The 21750-nt window shown below is 37.0% G+C and overlaps 1 protein-coding gene across 10 annotated transcripts in view; it reads left to right on the forward strand.

The window, feature by feature from the left end:
* Positions 1 to 21750, forward strand: part of BBX (BBX high mobility group box domain containing) — a 166723-nt gene that overhangs the window by 51384 nt on the left and 93589 nt on the right. For 9 of the 10 annotated variants that reach the window (XM_035274366.3, XM_078352267.1, XM_035274362.3 and 6 more), the window contains 2 exons: positions 6578 to 6748; positions 12642 to 12884. In XM_035274366.3, the coding sequence (XP_035130257.2) occupies positions 6578 to 6748; positions 12642 to 12884 (414 nt within the window). Of the gene's footprint in view, positions 1 to 5437; positions 5484 to 6577; positions 6749 to 12641; positions 12885 to 21750 lie in introns of all 10 variants that reach the window. The other variant, XM_078352268.1, reaches the window with a different exon arrangement.

The raw sequence follows: 21750 nt of genomic DNA on the forward strand, positions 1-21750 counted from the left end.
TTAAAAATACATATTTCTTTATGAGTTAAAGGCAGAGGGACCAGAACTGCCGGTATGGCTAAGCCCTTCTTTGAATAGTGGGTGCCTTATTATTATTCATGAAGAGCATATTGATAACATCTTGACAGAGTTAGTTTCAACTTGAAGAGCTACTGCTTTTCAATAAGGAGCATATTTAAAGACACTTTTTGCATGAATAGTGAGTAAATTGCTTCTAAAATGAGAGTATTACTTTATTGAATGAGATATTTTTCATGTAATCTGTCTACAGTTTAGAATTGTCATTAGAATTACAATAAATAATAATGATTAGCACTTGTAGGGCTTTTATCTTCAAAGAGTTTTAGAGTTAATCTAATTTAATTGTCACTTGGCATAGTCAGAGATGTATATTTGCTTTTCTGCCATGAAAAGCAGTATTCCCTTACTAGCCCCTTCATGCTTCCTTTTGGTATTTTCATGGCCTATGAGCTGTGTGTTCTACGGGAAATACTTAGAGAGTTAGCAGATTGAAGAACTTTATATTAGAGCTGTTTTTCCCAAGTAAGCGTTTGGGCTGTTGGAGCTAGGTTTCCTGGGTCCAGACCCAGCTCCTCTGCTTGCTGTGTTACCTTGGGCGAGTTACTTAACCCTGTTTCTTCAAATGGAAGTCATCATAGTGACTGCAGCAGAGTGTTTTTGTGAGGATTAAATGAGAAATAAGTAGCAATTCAGTATTTAATATATGTTAGTTGCATGTTAGAATTTTTAAAAAATTTAGCGGCTTGCCATTCTGAGAAGTTGTATGTGGTTAACTGTTAGATGAGGAAATTATAAGCCAGTAAGTACCATTTCAGAAACTACTGTGTGGTGGGCTTCGTGCTAGGCACTGAGACAGAAAACGTGGCAATGGTACCTGCACTCTGAAGGCCACAACCTTTTGTGACACGTGGGGCTGCCTTAGTCCATTTTATGATGTTATAACAATACCACAAACTGGGTAATTTATAATGGAAAAAATGTTATTGGCTCACAGTTCTGGAGGCTGGGAAGTACAAGAGCATGCAGCCAATATTTGGGAAGGCTTTTGTTCTTCATCATTCCGTGGCAGAAGAGAAGGGGAGGGTGGGAAGTAAGAGGGGGCCAAACTTGCTTTAATAACAAACCCACGCTGGTGATGACTGATTCAGTCCCACATCACTTTACTCCATTCATGCAGGCAGAGCCCCCATCACCTCATCGTCTCTTATTGGGCCCTGCCTCCCAACACTGTTGCACTGGGGATTAACTTTGGAGGACACATTTCAATCAAAGCGGGGTGCAGGGGAGTTCTCAAAACTCACTATGGTAAGTGCTTGAACTAACAAAGTCAAGTACAATGAAAGCTCTTGGCAGAGTGATAGGCTTTGACTTAGGGCTTTCAGATAAGAGGTATTTGACCTGGGTCTTGGAAGATGAGAAGGACTTTAAGAGAACACGGGAGACTTTTAAGGTCAGAAAGAGGAAGCCTTCCGATTTGGAGTATTTGCTGTCTTCTGTGGCAGCAGGACCCATTGAAAGATTGAAAGCAAGGTGTGACTTGAAAGTCCCAGGAATCTTTAGAAAGAATGAAAGCAGGTGGGTCCAATTTGTGTGGAAGTACTAGAGTTTCCACTATGTTACAGTGTCTTTGGGCTGGTTTTTCCTCTTCTCCATAGACTGGAAAAGGCTGTGAAGTTTTGTAGTCTTCACTGGACCAGAAAAGGCCCTGTTTGTGGTTAGAATATGCAGCTGTCTAGCAGTGGTATTTAATGGGCCTTCCACACTCTCCCATTTCACTGGGTATGAGTTTCAGTGACCAGGATTGAGTGGAATTTCATTAGACTTTTAGGAAGCAGTTTAAAATACCACTGTAACACAGTTTAATGTATGCGAATGTTTTAAGATTAAAGTGTAACTGATTGCCTAAATTGTGAGACAGGACAATAGACAGGATCTTATTCACAAAATTTATGACCGTGCCAAGGCACTGTTTCTGACTGCGTATCATTCAGACAAAGGAAAGGAAACTCTCCATCTTTATTTTTCAGTTTCTGAGGCTGCAGATTATATTATATGGACCACTAGCAAGTGGGAGACATCTGTGCCCCCTTTTGATAGCATCTTAGGATTAGTTTAAGGGAGCAGATACTGCCTGGTAAACCCATGCTCCCCAGTCTAGAAAGCCTGTGAATAAAGGGGGGATATACCAGCAGTGAACAAGAATCTTCTAGACACTGTGCTGGGTGTTCTCACAGTAGAGCTATTATTATTTAGTTTTACCATGAGAAAAGGTCAGCACAGATACTAACTTTCCAACAAGTAGTTTGTGGTAGAGGCAGGATTCTAAAGGAGGCCTGCCAGCCTTCAGTGTCCTTTTTTCTTTCTTTTAATAAATATGGCATTTGCTTTGTACTGTTTCCTTCTACAGTCTTTATTCTTTTTTCTGACCTCAATAAAGGTCTTCGTGAATGGGCTTGATACATTTTTTTATTTTTATTTTTGAGATGGTGTCTCTCTGTGTCACCAGGGTGGAGTGCAGTAGCACAATCTTGGCTTACTGCAAACTCCACTTCTTGGATTCAAGCAGTTCTCCTGCCTCAGCCTCCCAAGTAGCTGGGACTACAGGCACGTGCCACCCTGCCCAGCTGATTTTGTGTTTTCAGCAGAGATGGGGTTTCATCATGATGACCAGGATGGAGTTGGTTTCGTGACCTCGTGATCCACCCGCCTTAGCCTCTCAAAGTGCTGGGATTACAGGCATGAGCCACTGCTCCCAGCCTGGGCTTGTTACATTTGGAGAATATAGTTAAATGAAGTTTTTCCTAATTTGTCAATTTACATTGGATTCGGTACAGTGAATGTCTATTTAGGGTCACTTATCCTGCCATAGAAAGGGGACACAGGGGACAGACATGGGTTGGTTTGTTTTCACAAGGTAAATGTTGGGAGGGGCTTTATATCATCATTTGACAGTCTCCGCATCATAATTTGATGATATTTAGCCTTTAAGGTACAGAGTCCGTTGATAGTTAAAAACCTGATTTCAATTATTCTAGAGTTGCAGTGCAGAATGGAAGAATCATCCCTTTTGAATAAAGTCCAACAATGGTTTCATTTACTGCATATGGATTGTTAATTAGCTCTTTTTCTAAGAACAAGAAACCAAACTTTAAAATGTGTGGGCTTTTTAGTGGCAAAATAATTAAAAGATTAGTCCTCTGTCACTTCAAAAATTAGCAATTTTACCTCCTCCTCATCGTGGAAGTCAGATGAGTGATAACATTGTCTCAAAAGTATGCCTTCTTTGCCCTTGTCTTTCCCACTTTTTTCATGTTTTTAAAATTTTTCTCTCCTGCTTTCTCATTACTTCTGAATCATAATCAGGATCGTCATTTCCATTCACTGGTTTGCCTTCCTTCAATAGTTTGAAAATAGATGGATATAGGGAAGTAGGAAGGTATTAGGTGACTATAAATTATTAAAGTGCCCAGTTTATACCTTGAGGGATTTCATGGTTGTTAGATCAATTACAGGACACGTTTCTCGATTATTTCATTTGCAGTGTGCCATTTCCAATTCACTTTCTCTTTTACTCATCTTTTGTACATGCTAAAAATGTACCTACAGTGTTGCAGGCCCCGTGCCTGGGGGTTGCCAGCCTGATTGCTCCCCGAGCCTGTGCATCTGGTGGTTCTCAGACATCACATGCCACCTTGCTCTGTGTGTCTGAGTTGTGCACGGTTTTCAATTCCCTTGCTTCCCCACTTAGAAAAGAATATCTGAATTCAGGAAAGTATAAGAAATTATAGTTAATCTTGAAGCTGTCCTAGAGAATATAGTGAATCATCATTACAATTTGGCAAAGGAGTTTGTGTCATTGTTTGTGACAATCCTCACAACTAACTGATCTTGAGGATCTGATGTGCCAGGATGTTTCTGAGCATATAAGTATAGTCTTGGACCATTAAAAGGCCTGGCAGTGGAGGTATGATGTAGCCAAATGATTATAATTCAAGGGAAAATGTGGTAAGTGCATTAGCAATGTAAAGTCTTTCTAATATATTTCTGGGTGAGAAAGATTAATTTCTGGAGTATCAGAAAAGACATTTTCTCCAAAGTGGTATGTGAGCTACGTGGAAAGAATTAGAAGTGAGGGAGGACTAAATGCGATTATTTTGAACCCAGATGGAAGCCACATATACCCCTCATTAATTTGAGTCTTGAGATCCTGTTTTCTCTTTGAACGTTGAAGTTATATGTATATACACAAAGGTCCACACATATACACACATAATATACATATATACATTCACACATAATTAAATAACAATGTAATTCAAAATTCTTGGGACCGAAGGTATGTTTTTCTCCAGGCATTGGCCATCACTTTACTCTCTACAGTTGATAGAAGCGGCCTTACCTGCAGTTTCCCACTGATTTACTTTACTGTTGAAAATACTGAACCCTCAAGTGGGCAAACTACCACTCAGGCAGCTCATCCTGAAGTGACTGATGTGCCACAGAAATGACCATTTCCTCTTCTCTCTGCGTAGCACTGGCACTTCTGGAAACTGGGTGGCTTGTGCCAACTTTTATTTGTAGGTAGATGGGAATTGTTAAGTGGTCTATCAATTCACACGATATCTTTCTTCTCTTATTAAGAGCACATCAGATACCTAATTCCATTTAGTTTTCAATAACTTCTTATATTCTTTAGTTAGCCACACAAGTCATGTAATTGCTTCAGATATTCTGGCATGAGTTTCTTGCTAAGAAAGCCATAGGAACATATTTTTCTTTTCCTCGTTTCTTTTTCTTGACTGGACATAACTTTTAATAAATTAATGAGAACTTTTATTAAAAATGAAGATTTTCTAGAACATTATTTATTAAAATGAGGGGTTTTGTTGTAGCACAAGAAATAATCTCTTTATCAATATTAGACTCAGTAAATTGTGATACTTTTGTATTTTAGACTATTACACAGTTACTTTAAAATGAGAACAATCAACATGTATTGACCTAGATAGAAGAGTATGATATATGCAGCTTAAATTTTTTAAATGGCTGTGTTTATTGATATATTTGTGTATTTAAAAAGATGTAGAATGATATAGTCCCTAAGGACATTGAAATTGGTCAAAGGTAGACAAGCAGTTAGAGGGAGGTTATTAACAGAAGGGAATCCAGAAATAGACTCATATACATGTGATAATTTAATGTAGGATAAATGGAATACTGAAAAGGTTGATTATTTAATAAATGATATTGGTATAGTTGGCTAGCTGTTTTTTAAAAAAGAGTAAGCTAGATCCTTACTTCACTTCTTTTATCAAAATGAATTCCAGATTGATCAAATATTTAAATGTTTAAGCTGAAGCTGTACAAGTTCTAGGAGAAAACATTGGTATTTTTTTTTTTTTTTTTTTTTTTGCAGTAAGGATGACTAGGCTTGACCCAAAATTCAGAAACAAGCAGGACAGGTAAATTTGCCTATACCATATTCTCTGAATGGCTTGAGAACTAGATGAATCTTTATATTATGTATTCATCAATCCCAGTTTCTGTTTTAACATGGCGTTAAAAGTTTAATGATACCGCTTCTCAGGCATTTGGACCAGTGCAAACATATGCTGAGCAAATAGGCTACTACCTGGTGATTCTAACAACTGTACTTGTGTCTGTATTGTCAGCATCCATGAACCATTTAAATTGATGGCATTTAATTTTATTGTTTGAGTTTTTTGATGACAATAATCTGTATTTTAACATTACTTTGAATGAACGAATGAAAGAGAAGTAACATCAGAAAAGAATTTGTGAGAAAACATACAAGAAACTAACATGCAAGTTACCTGTGGACCATGGTGCGGGGCGTGATGGGGAAGGCAAACCTCATGTTTATGCTGAGTTCCCCTGTTTAATAGAAATATGTGTTGCTTTTATGATGGAGAAGAACTTTTTTTTTTTTTTACATCATTGAAAACTAATTCAGAATTTTAGGTTTCTAAAATATTTTGTCATGTTCATAGCTTGGCCATTTCTTAGCTTAGCCAACTGCATAAACCTAAAACATTGGATTCTTACAGAGTATTCATTTTATTTAGTAATATTATAAGCACATATTTAACAAGATGTAGAATGTAAAATTCATGTAAATTGTTGTAGTAAAACAGCCATCAGAGAATGCCTGGGGGAACCCCTGTGAATTCGTCAACTCTTTTGGGAGGCATCCTTCATGTTACTCTGATGAGAAACTGAGAAACACTTCCCCGACTAAATAAACACAAGGGAAGGTGACTGGTAACATCCTTAAGCTTACTGAAGCTATGGAGTGGAAGGAAGTAGATTTCACAAAAGGCAAATTTTATTAGCTCAATTTAGCCCACTAAAATGAATGTTTCATTTTGTATTTTGGATTCTCACTGAGACTAGTAAATGAGCAGATAGATAGTTTAGTCATTAATATTATAATCTAATTAATGCTAAGGGAGCTAAATAAACTAATTTTAATCAAATCTACTTTGATTTACTCAGTGTCTCTGTCTCCCTGTTTGTCTCTTTCTTCCTACTACAGGTCACAGTAATGAAAGGCAGTAATAGAAATAAGGATCATTCAGCAGAAGGAGAAGGGGCTGGAAAAAGACCAAAACGAAAGTGTCTTCAGTGGCATCCATTGCTAGCAAAGAAACTTCTTGACTTTTCAGAAGAGGAAGAAGAGGAAGACGAAGAGGAGGATATCGATAAGGTAATTCCTGTGTTTACTATGGAAGTTTCAAGTTTGTTAGAGCAAATCATAATATTCTAGAAACAATAGTGAACGTAGGTGATATTACAAAAGATGTGTTTCCAAAAGCCTATATAGCTTGAATCCTGTTTAGTTACTTCGTTTACATTTTTATCCCAATTCTTGATGGTTCTTCAAGTATTTGTGCTTCCTAACAGTGTAGACAGAGGCACATCTTTTTAAATAGTATTTTTGTCATCTAATTAATGATTTGCGGGCAATATTCAAATACATTGAGATAGGGGTGTTCCTAAAACCTGATGTGCTCACCTGGCATTGTACCCTGTGGCTCTTCTGGCCTCACCTGCCACCATTGGCAGTCTGAGAGCTGCTTTCGTTGTCTCTCTCCATGGCCCTCACAGCATCTGGCTGCACTTGCCCTCAGTCTTTGTGATGACTCATTCCTCCTAGTCCTCTGCTCTGGCATCAGGCCTCAGCAGCTGACCCTCAGTCACATAACCATGCAGGTGACTTAAGAAGTCATCTCCAAGTATTCATCCCACCCAACTCATTCAAAGCCAAAGGATTTTCTTCATGGCACTTAATGCTGTTTGCCGTGTATCTAGCTGTGTACTTATTTATGTCTGTCTTCTCAGACCAAAATAGAAGCTCAGGATAAGACAGGGGCCTTGCCTGTCTCGTCCTTTCCTCTTGCCTCAGAATCGAGAATGGTGCCTGGCACATAGTAGGTATTAAATATAGATGGATGCTGAGTGAAAGAATAAATGAGTACATATTTTGTGTCACTACAAATTTTACAAACAAATGTTTTTGATATTTTTCAGTCTCTTTTTCTTGGCTTTCAGCAGGAATTAAAAAAACATTTTTCCTCTTTCTCAGACTTCATCTGGATACCCTCAAAGGTCTCTGTTACTGGTGACCTTTTCTCCTTTATCACAGAGAAAATGGAGGCCACCAGAAGTTACCCTTTTAGCTTCTTGTACACACATATGTAATTGTCTCACTCCTTACTAATCTTTCTTTCTGCTTTTCCTGTTTCAGAGAAATAGGTTTTATTGGTCTTACTTGAGGGTATTGCCAAACTTGTACTTAATTTCACTTTTTAACATATTTGAATGGGTTGATCACTTGGTCATTGACGCAGTCTCCTGTTTCTGTGAGGGCACCCACTCCTGTTTCTCTTCTTTCCTTTGGCCACCCACTCCTGTTTCTATTTCTCCTTTTTTTTTTTCTTTTTGGAGATAGGGTCTCACTCTATTGCCCAGGCTAGAGTGCAGTGGCACCATCACAGCTCACTTGCAGCCTCCATCTCCCAGTCTCAGGCAATCTTCCCACCTCAGCTCCCTGAGAAGTTGGGACCGCAGGCACATGCCAGTAAACCCAGCTAATTTTACTTATATTTTGTGACGACAAGGTCTCACTATGTTGCCCAGGCTTGTCTGGAAGTCATGGCTTCAAGCAGTCCTCCCTTGTCAGCCTTTCAGAGTGCTGAGGTTGTAGGCCTGAGCCACCATGCCTGGTCCCTCTTTCTATTTCTTCCTTCCCCACTGTTCCTTCCTAGTTTCAGCTAATGTCCCTGCATTATTTTCCCCTCAAATGATGATCTCTAGGCCTCCAATCTTGATTTCTACCTCCACCCTGGACTCTTCTTCTGAACTCTGGACTCATATTTCTATTTACTTGTATATTCGTTTAGATATCAACTAGGAATCTCAGTTTGAATGAATTCAAAATTAAGCTTTCCTTTAGTCCTCCCAGCCTTCTCCTGGATCTTCCCATTCTCAGTAAAGGACAGCGGCAACATTCCAGTTTGTCAGACCTGAGATCTTGTAGGTAATACTTTACAGCTTTATTTTACTCAAACTTCACATCCATTCATTAGCAGATCCTCTCAACTCTACCTTCAAAATATGCTCACAGTTTTGTTGCCCTTTTAACAGTTTCTTTCTGTACCACCTTGATCCAAGCCCCCACCATTTCTAGCAGAGATAATTGTCTCTACCCCTCTCTCCTTGCCTCTGCTCTTGCCCTTCGGCAGTCCATTCTCAACAAAGCAGAGGAATCCCTTCAAAATGTAAGGCCAGTGGTGCTCCTCTTTCTGTGGGGGGGCAAGGACTCTTTGTGCTCACTGCTCTGTGCTCCCTGTGTGCTCACAGCACCTAGAAGAGTGGCTGGCTTATAGCAGGAGCCCAGTAAATATCTACTGGGGGAAGGACTGAAGTCATTGAGTCCTCTTTTTACACTCGCACTCGATAATGTTGTTTGTACTCATAGCCTTAGCACCTTCTGTATGTTGGTTCCTCAGCTTGTTATCCTGCAGACATGGGTGTCCACACAGAATTCCCCACAGCCACTTCAATTTCAGCCTGCCCAGCACTGATCTCTCTACTCTCCACCAGACCTGATTTCTCCCGTTTGAAAACAAGTATTTTTGTTGTTATATATGAAGAAACTTTGCCGCCCAAGCTAGAATCACTCTTCCTTTTTCTCCCTTCCGAGCTAGTTACCAGCCACTCTTGGTTCTGCCTCATAAACATTGTCCCTGTTTGTCATTTCTCTGTTCCCATCAGTGCTGCCCGGATTTCAGCCCTATCCCTTTTTTGCCTGGTCGTCAGGAATAAATTTTTAACAGGGTCCTCTAGTTTGGGTTGCTTCTAGTTTTAAAATTCATGCTGTTGATAGAAGTTATCTCTTTAAAAAATAATCTAATGATGTCCCTCCACTGCTTGAAATCACGCATGGCACTTCGTTACATCGATCCTGCTGTGGGAACTAGTGTTGATTTTTCTTAGAAAATATTAATGAGCTCTTAGGGTAAGAAAAATAAGTTCTAAACTCTAAGAGTTTTTATTTTTATTTTGTTATTCAGGTATTCATGTATTTACTTTTTGACTAATAATTACCACATTAAATAGTAATCAAAACATTTTTTGATGTTCATAGTTGGCCGAATGAAAAGTTGACAAACTATGTCAATTAAATGTTTGTATTGGTCCACACAGTTCCAAACTGCTGGTTTACAGGATCAAATGCATGCGTTTAAATATGGCAGAGCACATTCTTCATGAAGTGGCACAGATCATCTTCTGTATCCTTGACTCCCCAACCCTGTTCTTTTTTACATACCAGTGCTGTCGAACTGCAAGTTGATGTTCTAATAAACCAGCAAGGCTTAATCCCTGTTAGTTCAGCATATCTCTCCATTGACAACCTGATACATACTGATTTCTTTCTTTTTTATTAATTTGTAATTTATATATATGTTTGTATATATGTACATATACGTGTGTGTGTGTGTGTGTGTGTGTGTGTGTGTGTATTTATTTATTTTTTTGAAACGGTTTTGCTCTGTTGTCCAGGCTGGAATGCACTGGCATGATCTTGGTGTAATGCAGCCTCCTCCTCCCAGGTTCAGGTGACTCTCATGCCTCAGCTTCCTGAGTAGCTGGGATTACAGGTGTGTGCCACCACGCCCAGCTAATTTTTGTATTTTTAGTAGAGACCAGGTTTCACCAAGTAGGTCAGACTGGTCTTGAACTCCTGACCTCAGGTGACCTGCCTGCCTTGGCCTCCCAAAGTGCTGGGATTAGAGCTGGGGCAACTTTTTTCAGGGAGGCTTTCTTGTACTTATAAATATCCACCAGTGCTTCTTTCTCTTGATGATTTCTTGTTGCATTCAGCACACTGCTTTTAAATTTATGTTTGTATGTTTTTTCCTCCTCCCAAAACATGAGGTCCTTTGTCCATCTTTTTACAATGAATTTTATAATTTAGTAACTGAATTAAAAGTTACTCTTCTCTGAAGGGGAAATATAATTGCTTCCTCATCTTATATATTAATAGTATACTTTTTTTCCCCTAGCTTCTTAGTTTCAGAATGCTACATATCCTTTGAAAATGCAAATTACTGTTAATGATTATGTACATAATGAGGAAGATACATATGTAGCCTTTACCCCCAGTAATAATTTCTACTATATTTCCAAAATAGATGGCTGTGACTTCAGGATTTTTTTCTATACTGTTTGCGTTTCAGGACAATTAATGGTTAATTAATTGCATTTGCAATACTTAATGGCAAAAGACTAAGACTTTTCCTTTTTTTTCTGAGACGGAGTCTTGCTCTGTTGCCAGGCTGGAGTGCAGTGGTGGTGCAGTCTCGGCTCACTGCAACCTTCGCCTTCTGGGTTCAAGTGATTCTCCTGCCTCAACCTCCCAAGTAGCTGAGACTACAGGCATGCACCATCATGCCTAGCTAATTTTTGTATTTTTAGTAGAGACAGGGTTTCACCATTTTGGGCAGGATGGTCTCGATCTCTTGACCTTGTGATCAGTCTGCCTCGGCCTCCCAAAGTGTTGGGATTACAGAATGAGCCACTATGTTTGGCCAAGACTTGTTAAAAACACCAGTCGGATTAAGCAGTGATTAGTTCTAAAGTATCTGTTTGTAACCGTTCCCCAATAAACATTGTGTAAAAGAACATGGTTGCCTGACATTTCTGGTTCTCAAAGTGTGTTCCTCAAACCAATAGTCTCAACATCACCTGGGAACTTGTTACGGATACAGATTCTCAGGACCCATTCCATACCTCGGAGCCGGAAACTCTGGGAATGGAACTTACAACCTGTGTTTTAACAGAACCTCCAGGGAATTTCGATTCAGACTCAAGTTTAAGAATTAACTGCAATACAGACTAATGGTTATAACTTGGGTGTCCCTAATCCGAAAATTTGAAATACTTATGGTCCCATGCATTTTAGATAAGAGATACTTAATCTGCAACTTGTTCTTCTTGATTTTAATTTCAAAACCAGAAATTGAGGAAATGGACTTAGTAAATATTCTGGACTTCTGTTTATAGTTCCATTGTTTCCAAGAAGCATTATAGAACCATTTTAGCCTTAGAAAATATTTTACAATCATATATTCTGAGATTCTGTAATCAGAGATGTGCTTTAAGAAAGTTAACCTGACAGGCATGTGCAAGAAGTACTGTAAAGAAGATTAAAAACGGGAAGACTAGGCCATAGGCCAAAGTGGTACTAGGGCAGTAGGAATGAGAATTACCCAGATGGAATGGACAAATTCGGAGCTTTGTAGAAGTCCTTGAACAATGATCGAATGAAGTGTAGACAAAAAAGAGGATTCAATTCTGATTTTGAAGGTTTAAGCCTAGAGGAGTTTATTCCTATCACCAGAGAATTTCACTAAACAAGAAGGCTTGAAATTTACAAGTTTAAAGATTTATTGTGTAGTTCTTCTTTCAAATAATCATGTTAAATATCAGTTTAGCTTTTTGTACACTACAAGACTCCACTTGTGCTTGCATAAACATTGAGTACTCTATGTTACCTTTTTATGACTTACTTTTATGTTAAATATTCTCATATTATTAGCTGTAGAAAAAGGCACTTTTCAAAGCAGAGAAAGACACAGCTACTATTCCTATATGTTATGTGGAGATTGTTAATCTTGCTGCCAATTAACCATAGAATGGGTTTATTCATTCATTCAACAATTAGTTAAGTACTAATATTATATCAGACATTGAGCTAGGCACTATGGTTGTAAAGGTAAACAAGAGAGCTTTTGTCCTCAAAGAGCTCACTGTTTAGTGAGAGAGAAAAAAATGTAAGCAATTATAACACAATGTAATCTATGCTGTAATAGAGGCATGCACAGGTTGCCATAGAAACTAAGCAGAAGGATACATCATAAGTTGGTTACCAACCATGAGCAGTGGTTGTTGATTTTTTTAAATCATATTTTTTCAATGTGTAAATTGTTTAAATGGAGCTAAGAAAAAATACAATTTGCAAACCAAGACTTAACTGTTAAATCAAAAGTATCCAAAATATGTTAAAGATCTGGCTTTGTTTTGGTTGGTAATAGGTTCAACTTCTTAGGGCCGATGGCCTAGAGCAAGATGTTGGTGAAACTGAAGATGATGAATCACCAGAGCAGCGAGCCCGGAGACCAATGAATGCATTTCTTTTATTTTGCAAACGCCATCGCTCTCGTGTACGTCAGGAACACCCCAGGCTTGATAACCGAGGTGCTACCAAGATACTAGCTGATTGGTGGGCTGTTCTTGATCCAAAGGAAAAGCAGAAATACACAGACATGGCCAAGGAGGTAGGTTACAATGACAAGGTATTCTGATAGCTAAGAGCAACCAGTCCTGAAACTCCCAGTCAGCAAATACAAAGCACCTGTTGAAGGTCTAGCAAAGAGAGGGTGAATCGTGAATCCGGTGTTACGTAAAAACATACGCGCTTTCTTTGTTTGCCTTGTTCCTGTTCCTGTGTGCAAAGTCTGTGGAAATGCTGGTGGGTGCCAAGAACAATATATTAACAAGAAGATTTTTCTCATTGTCTTAACCCCACTGACTGATATAAGGGATGATTATTGTGAAGGTTTATTATAAATGGTGACTTGTTATAATTTATTATAAATGGTGATTTTTTTTTTCTTTTTTAAGTTTTTCTAGAAACTCTACTTTTATTGTCAGAGAATGCCCATGGTAAAGTTGACAATCTTAGGTTACTTTAGTTATATCATGGGAGAGTCTTGTAAAGTTATTTGAGAAAGTTGGACAAAGACTTGTATCCTTTCTAGTGCTAACATTTTTTGATTTTGTAATAAACAAAACTATCAAAAATATGCTCTGACTTGTTTCTGCTCTGTAGGTAGTGCAGCATGAACCAATAAATGATTGAATGCCAGTGGAACAGGATGTAGTACAAGGTGTGCATGCCTGTAAATACTGTGTAGGCAGTAGTTAGTGGGAAGCATTTCCATGCAGGAAGGCTATTCAGAAAGGTGGCACATTAATCACTTCCAGAATGATAGCAGTTAGTAAACTCCTTCAAAACTTGTATCGTGGTTCTTTTACTATATTAATTTGGAATTAATGTGAGACCATTATACATTTAAATGTATTGTGATGGATTTAGCCCCCAAGTAAGGGATTTTAAAAAAGCAATATTATTGTGACTAAACTTGAAAGGAATAATTCTAACATTATTTCCTCAGTGTTGCAACTTGCAAAAAGATCTCGATTCATGAACCTCTGTCACCCAAACACTTGGTTAAGTTTCATCAAAAAATGAACCAGCAGAGGACAAAATATAAAATTTCAAGACATTTTACTAGACCTCTCTGTATGTGAAAAAATAATTCTTCCAGTTTCTGTGGCTTTATTGAGTTGTTTAATAAGCTAAAACATAAACATAAAACTTAAAAAATACACATAAAAATTTCTTAAGAAATGTTCATGGAAATTTAAATCTAGCGTAAGTTATTACCATAGTTGCTACTACTAATCATAATTATTAATAATTTTATTGTAATTAGTAATTATAACATAATTAATAATTATATAATTAATCAGACAAGTCAAGAATTGACTGTTAAAGACAGGATTTTAACTTTATAGGGTCTCTAGAAAATATGGTTACCTACATGATTTTAAATATTTCATTAGATTTCCAAAACAGTAATTAACAGTAAAATTTTCTCATTAAATAGCCTTACATTTTTCATAGTCATGCTTATGTAGTAAAATGATTATTTGAAACCTCATAGGAAACTGCATAAGCTTCCTATAATTAAACACTTGAGTTTGTTTTAGATGGCTGTTTTTGGATAATATGCAGCCTGTCCCCTGTATATTGTTTGTTTTTTCTTAAAAACTCCTAATTTACAAACCCAATAGGTGGCCACTTTTAAGAAGAGGAAGTATTATTTTCATACAGGAAATCCCTTACTAATTACTTAATTGGGTTCACAATATTTGCCGTTGTGGCACTGAAATGAAATCTCTTAGGTGGCCCAGTATTTAATAAATGTGGAGACCATAACTGCATGTTCCATGTTATAATTTGCCTTGTTTATAGTTGCTGTTATGAAATGTTGCCTCGTTTCTACTGCAAAGTTTGGAAGATTCAGATACTTTCAAAATTAATACACAATTGGTCTCTAGTCATAAGTGATTTCTACTTGTTTCAACTTACTAAATGGTTTTGCAGTTACATTAAAGTGCATATAATTGTGCTGGTGCTTTTTGTGTTATTATTGCACCCTTAATTGGAATGTCAGTTCAGTCACCAACTACTTGGTAAGTGCCTTCAACTTAACCAAATTTTGTGATAGTTGCTAGTGATACAAGGCCGCTGGTAAATGTGGTCTTTTTTTCAAGGCTCCCTAACACAGAGTCATTTTTAAAACTTTTTCTAGATGTGTAACCTTTAAATTTTAAACCCCAAATCTTAGATGCTGTCCATTAGGGTACAAGACAGCTTCTTTCAGCATAGTGTATGGATGTGGATGTGAAATGTTTACGTAATATTTGCTAGTATGTGTCCTGCTGTTATCAGTTGAGTGTTTCCCTTTTCTTGTTTTTAAAAGAAGCATATTTTAAAAACAAGAGTGAATAATAAAACAACTTTGAAAAGATTGTTTTTTACCTATTCATGAAAATGTCCCCTTACCCTTTCCCTTGCTTCTGATTATCTTATATTTTTCCAATTGGATCTAGTAATACAAAGCACCTGTTCTGGGATTTGTTTTGTAGTTTCTTAAATTATTGCTCAATACTAATTTACATTGCTGGAAAAATTGATTGATTGTGGGTTATGTGTTCTCTGATGAACTTTATTAGAGCAATAATTCATTAAGTAATTTTAAAAAGACTGTTCTAAGGATACAACCTGGGTTGGTTGCTTTCTTCACTTCTGTAGTATGCATGATGATACAATGTTGTGGATGTTCACAGGTTCTAATTTTTGAATGTGTTAGGCACGGAAAATTGACTGCCTGTTAGGCGCAGAAACAGTTGTATCTTTCCTTTTAACATCTTTATGTATGTACTCTTACAGGAATACAAATCTCGGCATTTTTGCCTACAATACTGCTGGAATCTTCCATTTGTCATTTAAACTAATGATTATAATTAATGACTTGATGATCAATTGGAAGGATCACACATCCTGAACTTCAGCTAGAACAGAGTACAAAGAGGAGGGGAGGATTTGGAAAGTTTAAACAATTTGAATGACCTTTATCATACCTACCATTTTAGCATCAGAGGCATGAGGCAGAATTTGTGAATTGATTGATTGGTCCTTTCTGTGCTTAGTGTATAAAGTAAGCACCAACCTGTAAAGTGAGTTATGATTATCCCCATTCTTCAGTCAGGAATCAGGCTCTGAGGAGTTAGTGTCTTGATCAACCATACATTTAGTATACAATGGAGCTGTGATATTCTTTCCCATTTGACTCCTGTTTGTCCTTCTAATGCATATATCACCCTACCCACTTTAGATGCCTGAGAGATAAGTTTATTTGGGTAATTATGGCAAGAATGGTAACAATGAAATGTCATGAGTCTTATGGGAAGAATCTGCTTGTGCTGGGGAGGGACGTGAGTGGAAATGGATTAGGAAAGGCAGAATTTGGCCTGGGTTTTTGTATGGGATTCAGAGGGAAGGAAAAGGGTAAGAGTAGATGTGGGAAAGGGAAATCAATTTCAGGAACCAGATAGTTTGTTTCACCTGGAGCCTAGGTTGTACACAGAAGAGTAACAGAAAATGATGATATAAAGGTAAATAAGGCAAAAACCACGAGAGACCCAGACTTAAAAGTTCGGAGGTTCAGCTGTATGCCAGTGAAACAGCTATGGAATTAAACGTAATGAAATGCAACTTGAGGGTGAACTGTACTGGCCCCTTCAAAGTGTAGGTATCTATTTTTGTCAATACTCTGGGAAAGGTTTTCACCACCACAAAACTCCATGGGGGTTTTATTGGTTATTCTTTCATATTTCTTCAAGACAATGAATCTATTTTTTATTATTTTCAGCTGGGATAATTTTTGTGAAGCCCATTCATTGCCTTGTTTTGGCTTCATCAGAAATTGACTCTTTTCCAAAGAAAATACTCTCTCATTTTCTCATGTATTATAATCTGGAGAACTTTCCTTACCTGTTATGCATCAGGCTTAACAAATGGAATGTGTATTCTTGCAAGCATGCTGTAGCACTCTGCACACCATTAGAGTAGCACCTCATTTCTCCAGCATTCTTGAGAAACAGGTGATGAAACTTTACTGTTCCTTTAAAAACTTTTATTTTATATAGTTATCCTAGGATTCTCATTAAAATTTTGTTTACATACTTAAAGTATTCAGAACATTTCTGTACTTTTTTTGAAAACTTTAACACATTATTTTCACAGGAGTTACTTTATGATCTATGATTTGTTGAGACTTTTTTGTGAATAATGTTTTTTCTATATAGTAATTCTCAATTATTTTGTTATTTTGAATTTCCTCTCTGCTTTTCCATTTTGGTTTTGTTGTTTTGTTTTTTTGTGGGGGTTGAGGGGTCCACCTGTAGCTAGCACTTGCCATTTCTCTCCTCTGTCAGTCACTTTTGGCTACTTCTAATCAAATGGCTTTCCTTTTTGAGTATGGTTTAATTAGGGGCCTCATCACATTTGGGGGGTATAGATAGTAAACCTAAAGATTTAAGCTTTGTGTTTCACAACATTCCTTGTTTCTGAGACCTTTTCCATTCCTGTGTTCCAGATTCTAAGACTTTCTTACTGTATTTAAAGAAATAGTCAAATATTTGCTTCTAGAATGATAATAACTTTGTGAATATTGCTCTATCATGTCCATGTTCTTTTATAAACATTTAAATGTTTTTAAATTCATTTTGTTAAATTATTAAATTCTAACTCATTTAACCTCTCTTATCAGACCTTTTTAAATTGCCACATCTATAAAATGGCAATCAAGATGCCTGCCCTCACAGAGTTGTTGTAAAATACAAATAAGGAAATATATGTACAAACATTACATGAAGTTTAAAACTCTATACTGTTGTATTTAAGCGAGTTAGAAGGAAAGCACCATGCTTTGAGTTTGAATTTAGGAGTTTTTTTTTTTTTTTATTGCCGGTGACCAAGAGTTAGCTTACTCTTAAAATTTCTTGGCCCCGAGGAAGGGGCTTGATTTCCCTTTATACCTTGATTTAGGTAGTAGAAGGGGAGCCTAGCTGAAGCAGAACTTTACAGAAGCAGAACAAGCAAGTTAGCTGTGGAAGCTCGTAACCAGGAGTCAGGAGGTTCCCAAGGTTGTTGGTTGCTAAGGATATTTCCATACAATTATTAAGGGGGTGTGTAGCAGGGGAAACTTTCCATACAATTAATTACCAAGGAAGGTATTGACAAGAGCAAATAAAGTTGCTAAGCAAAATGCAGTTACAGTGGTTACAGGTGCTAAACCAGTATGCTTTAAACCTTAATGCTTTATGACTAAGTGTAGCATAACCCAGTTATAAACCTAAGGGGGAGCAGCAAAAAGAGAAAAGCAGAGCTCAAGTTTTCAGCTAAAACAGTCAGTCAGGTTACCACAACACAAATGTTAATTTAGGGCTTATTTCTAATAAGCAACTTTATGTTGGTTTGTGTTTCATACTTCTATATCTAAATAATTATTTATGATTTTTGTTATGAACTGTTAATACATTGAAGGGCTACTCAAATGCAAAATTAGTCTTTGAAACACAAAAATGAACAAAACTAAAACATTATTGCCCTATTCGGCCGATATTGTCTAGTGTTATCAATAGCCTTTAGCAACATAGATGTTTAAATAAGTGAACTATTTGATTTGGAAATATTAGTCCATTTGCCAGTTGTTAAGTAAACACATATTTAGATATTCAAATAAAATTATAAAGACTTTAAAAAGTCTCTGTAGCGAGTGAGTAATAAATTGAGAATTTAAACTGTGTCTCTCAAAACTCGTTTCGGTATTTGGTTTCAGATGAAGTAACAAATTACATTTTCAGATACTGAAGTTTTAATTTTTAAAACTAGTGTGCACTGATTAAACTGACTCTCCTCATAATTACTCAAATTAGGGAGTTAAATTTTACTTGTAAAAAAATTTACATATGAAAACAAACTACTGTTTCCATAATAATTCTCACCCGATGGCCAAACGAAGTAGCCAGCTCCCTTGCTTTCAGATTTTCACTGATGATACTTCCGCAACACAACCACCAAATAATGTCCTGGTCACATATTCAAGTCCCCTTTTCAAGTTTATGATTTCTATTGGAGTGGCTTTATTAGGAAAGCTTTGCAGGTTTAAAATCTTGTTGTTCAGCCAAAACCATAAATTTAATTCAATGTGCTGTCATGTGAAACAGTCTAATTAACTTTCTATTAAAAACAGCTAACAAGAATAATTCAGATTAGATAATGCATTGCGCTGTATTATCCTAATGATAACTTTTGAATTTTTGTGAAGGAAAGGTCTTCAAACTAAGGAAGTACAGATTAGTACCACTTATCAGATAATTCCTTCTCATCTTCCACCCTTGTATAATGTGATTTATTCTCATGGATAGGAAGAGAAACAGCTGCCTCAGAATTTATTATGCTAGAAATTCACTTAGCCTCCTTTCACATATATGATTATACAGTAAAACATGTTATATCTTGTTCTCAAAAATCCCATAATTTCTAGTTTAATCTCTTTTTCACAATTTTGGTAGATGATACTTTATATATTGACACCAGGGTCATCCATCTTTATTTATACAGACATTCTCAGGGTCCTTTAAGACTGAATCTCACTAGGGCTGCCACCTCTCTTTCACCCTGTTGAGTAACTAGACTGTAATAACTAGAAATACTAGTGGACTTTTAGATAGCACCTCCTCCCAATTAAAAACAGACAAATGGAGAACAGTTGTTAAGTCTTTTATTCAAATTAAAGTGCTTTTGTTCATCAAGTTTGGATTTTTTTGTCAATGATCTAGAAAAGTAATGTTGAGAGTCCATTTTTAAAGGATTGACGGAATATTGTCTTTTGTCACATAAAAATGCCATTGTCAAATATTAAGTAGACAAAGTACTTTGACATAGGGTATTTGATGCCAGTGCTGGAGAACAGTTAAATCAGTAGCAGGATTTCTAGTTTATTATTCTTGCTGATGAAACCTGGTAGTGGTTGGGCCTGAGAGAAGGAATCCAGCATCTACCAAGCACTGCATTGAAGTCGGGAACTGTGTCTACTGCAAAGTATGGTTCCCCTAAATTATCTAACTCATTGGAAATTTGCAGAAAGAAATTGGAAGCCATGAGGTGAATTTTTATTTAGTGGGAGAATTTTGAAAATCAGTATTTTTAACAAAAATGTTGTTATCTGAGAGAGTCTTGCATTGAAATCTTAGGACCAATAACTTGTTTGATGTTTTCCGAGGATAAGTGAACTTCCCCTCCAACCATCAGTATGAACAGCCTGGCCTTGGATAATCTGGGGCCTGTCTCTTAGGCCTTTTCAGTCCTGTAATAGGGATTTTGCCCACATGATTGACCTGCACGCTAATAATTTCACTCAGCTATTTGCTTCAGAGGAATATACAAAGTCTTCCCCCATTTCTCCCTTACCCAGCCTTCTCTGTAATTCCTTTCCTAATAATCTCATCACAAGGAATGATTAAGGCTTTCTACTATTGTCTCTTATAGCTGAATCAGAGCAAATGATTGATAAAGTGCCAAGTTCCAAGAACAGAAAGACATCCTCCTACCCTGAGGCTGTTCCTGCCTCCACCCTCCCGTGGTGCTCATACACGGCTTGTGTTAACTTCTGTTTTACATGAATCGATGGCATCTCCATCTAAAGTTTAAACTCCTTAAGGACAAAGACTGTGTGTTATTCTGTTCTCTACCTCCCCCATTCTTAACTCTTTCACTCTATTTATACTTGATTGAATGAATGAATGTGGTTTTGAACATCAATACTGAGTTTAAGAATCTGCAAGATTAACATTGTGATGCAGTTACAGAGTGTTGACTCTCATAGTAAATTGTTACGTTTTTCTGTAAAACTCCACATATTCCCAGCTTTTCTCTTGCTCTCTGTTATTCCACTCATGTAGGTAGTTGGCCCTTTTGCAGATCCATTGTGAAACCATTTTTCCTGCCTGAGCCAGGGGAAGCCATGGTCCAGCCTTATGGACTATGTGTAAAAAGAAATAATATATTTGTGTAGGAAACTGAAGTGTAAGCAATATGAAGATAGGGACTCTAACTGATGCTCTTTTCTCTCTCCAGTGTCTAGCAAATGTCTGTCATATAGTCGGTGCTCACAGAATATTTGAGATGGGGGTAGGTGGATGGAATACATGCAAAAGAAATTATGATGTAGTGATTATGACTTCTCTGTGTGATTTTTAGCACCAGCTCCCCCTTGTAAATGAGTTTAAGCTGGACTCTGTTGGTATGGTTGGTACTTTAAAAATCGTTGATGCTGGCAGTCATTCTAGTGACACCTGTCCAGAATCTTTCACAATTATGACTTCCTTCTGAAAAACTTTATCCCCCAAAAAACAGATAATTTTATTTCTCATGACAGATATGTTAGTCAATTTGTTTGAAAGTCTTTTGACACTTTATAAAGCGGTGACCTTTGTTAAAGTGACTGTTCATCTGACAAACCCGGCCCATGTGCTTTTACTGGGACACAATAATGATGCATGTGTCTGCTACTTCCATTTTCACCTCACCCTACCATTTGTCACTTTCCACTTTCAGACAGCAGGCAAAGCTATTTGTCTGCCTCAGCTTAATATGTAAATCCCTCATGCACACGAATGCACTGTAGTAGTGGATCTCTTGTATCACATTTGATACCTCCTAACACATTCTGGTTTTGATGGTGAATTCCAGTTTGGCCTTGTGTCCAATTTTAATTATTTTTTTTAAGAAAAATTGGATTGTATTCTACAGCTTTTTATGCTTACCTTTCTTCTACATATATCCATGTATCAACAGGCATATACAACTCATAGGTAAGAGAAAAAAAGGATTATTCAGAAAGATAATGTGAAATAATTACATATCATGGTCTATTAACATTGCATAATTATCTACTTTACAATTTTCATTTATATGCTTTAAAGGGAAATGATAGGGAAAAAGGT

The sequence above is a fragment of the Callithrix jacchus genome, chromosome 15, assembly GCF_049354715.1.
Source record: "Callithrix jacchus isolate 240 chromosome 15, calJac240_pri, whole genome shotgun sequence".
NCBI lineage: Eukaryota > Metazoa > Chordata > Mammalia > Primates > Cebidae > Callithrix > Callithrix jacchus.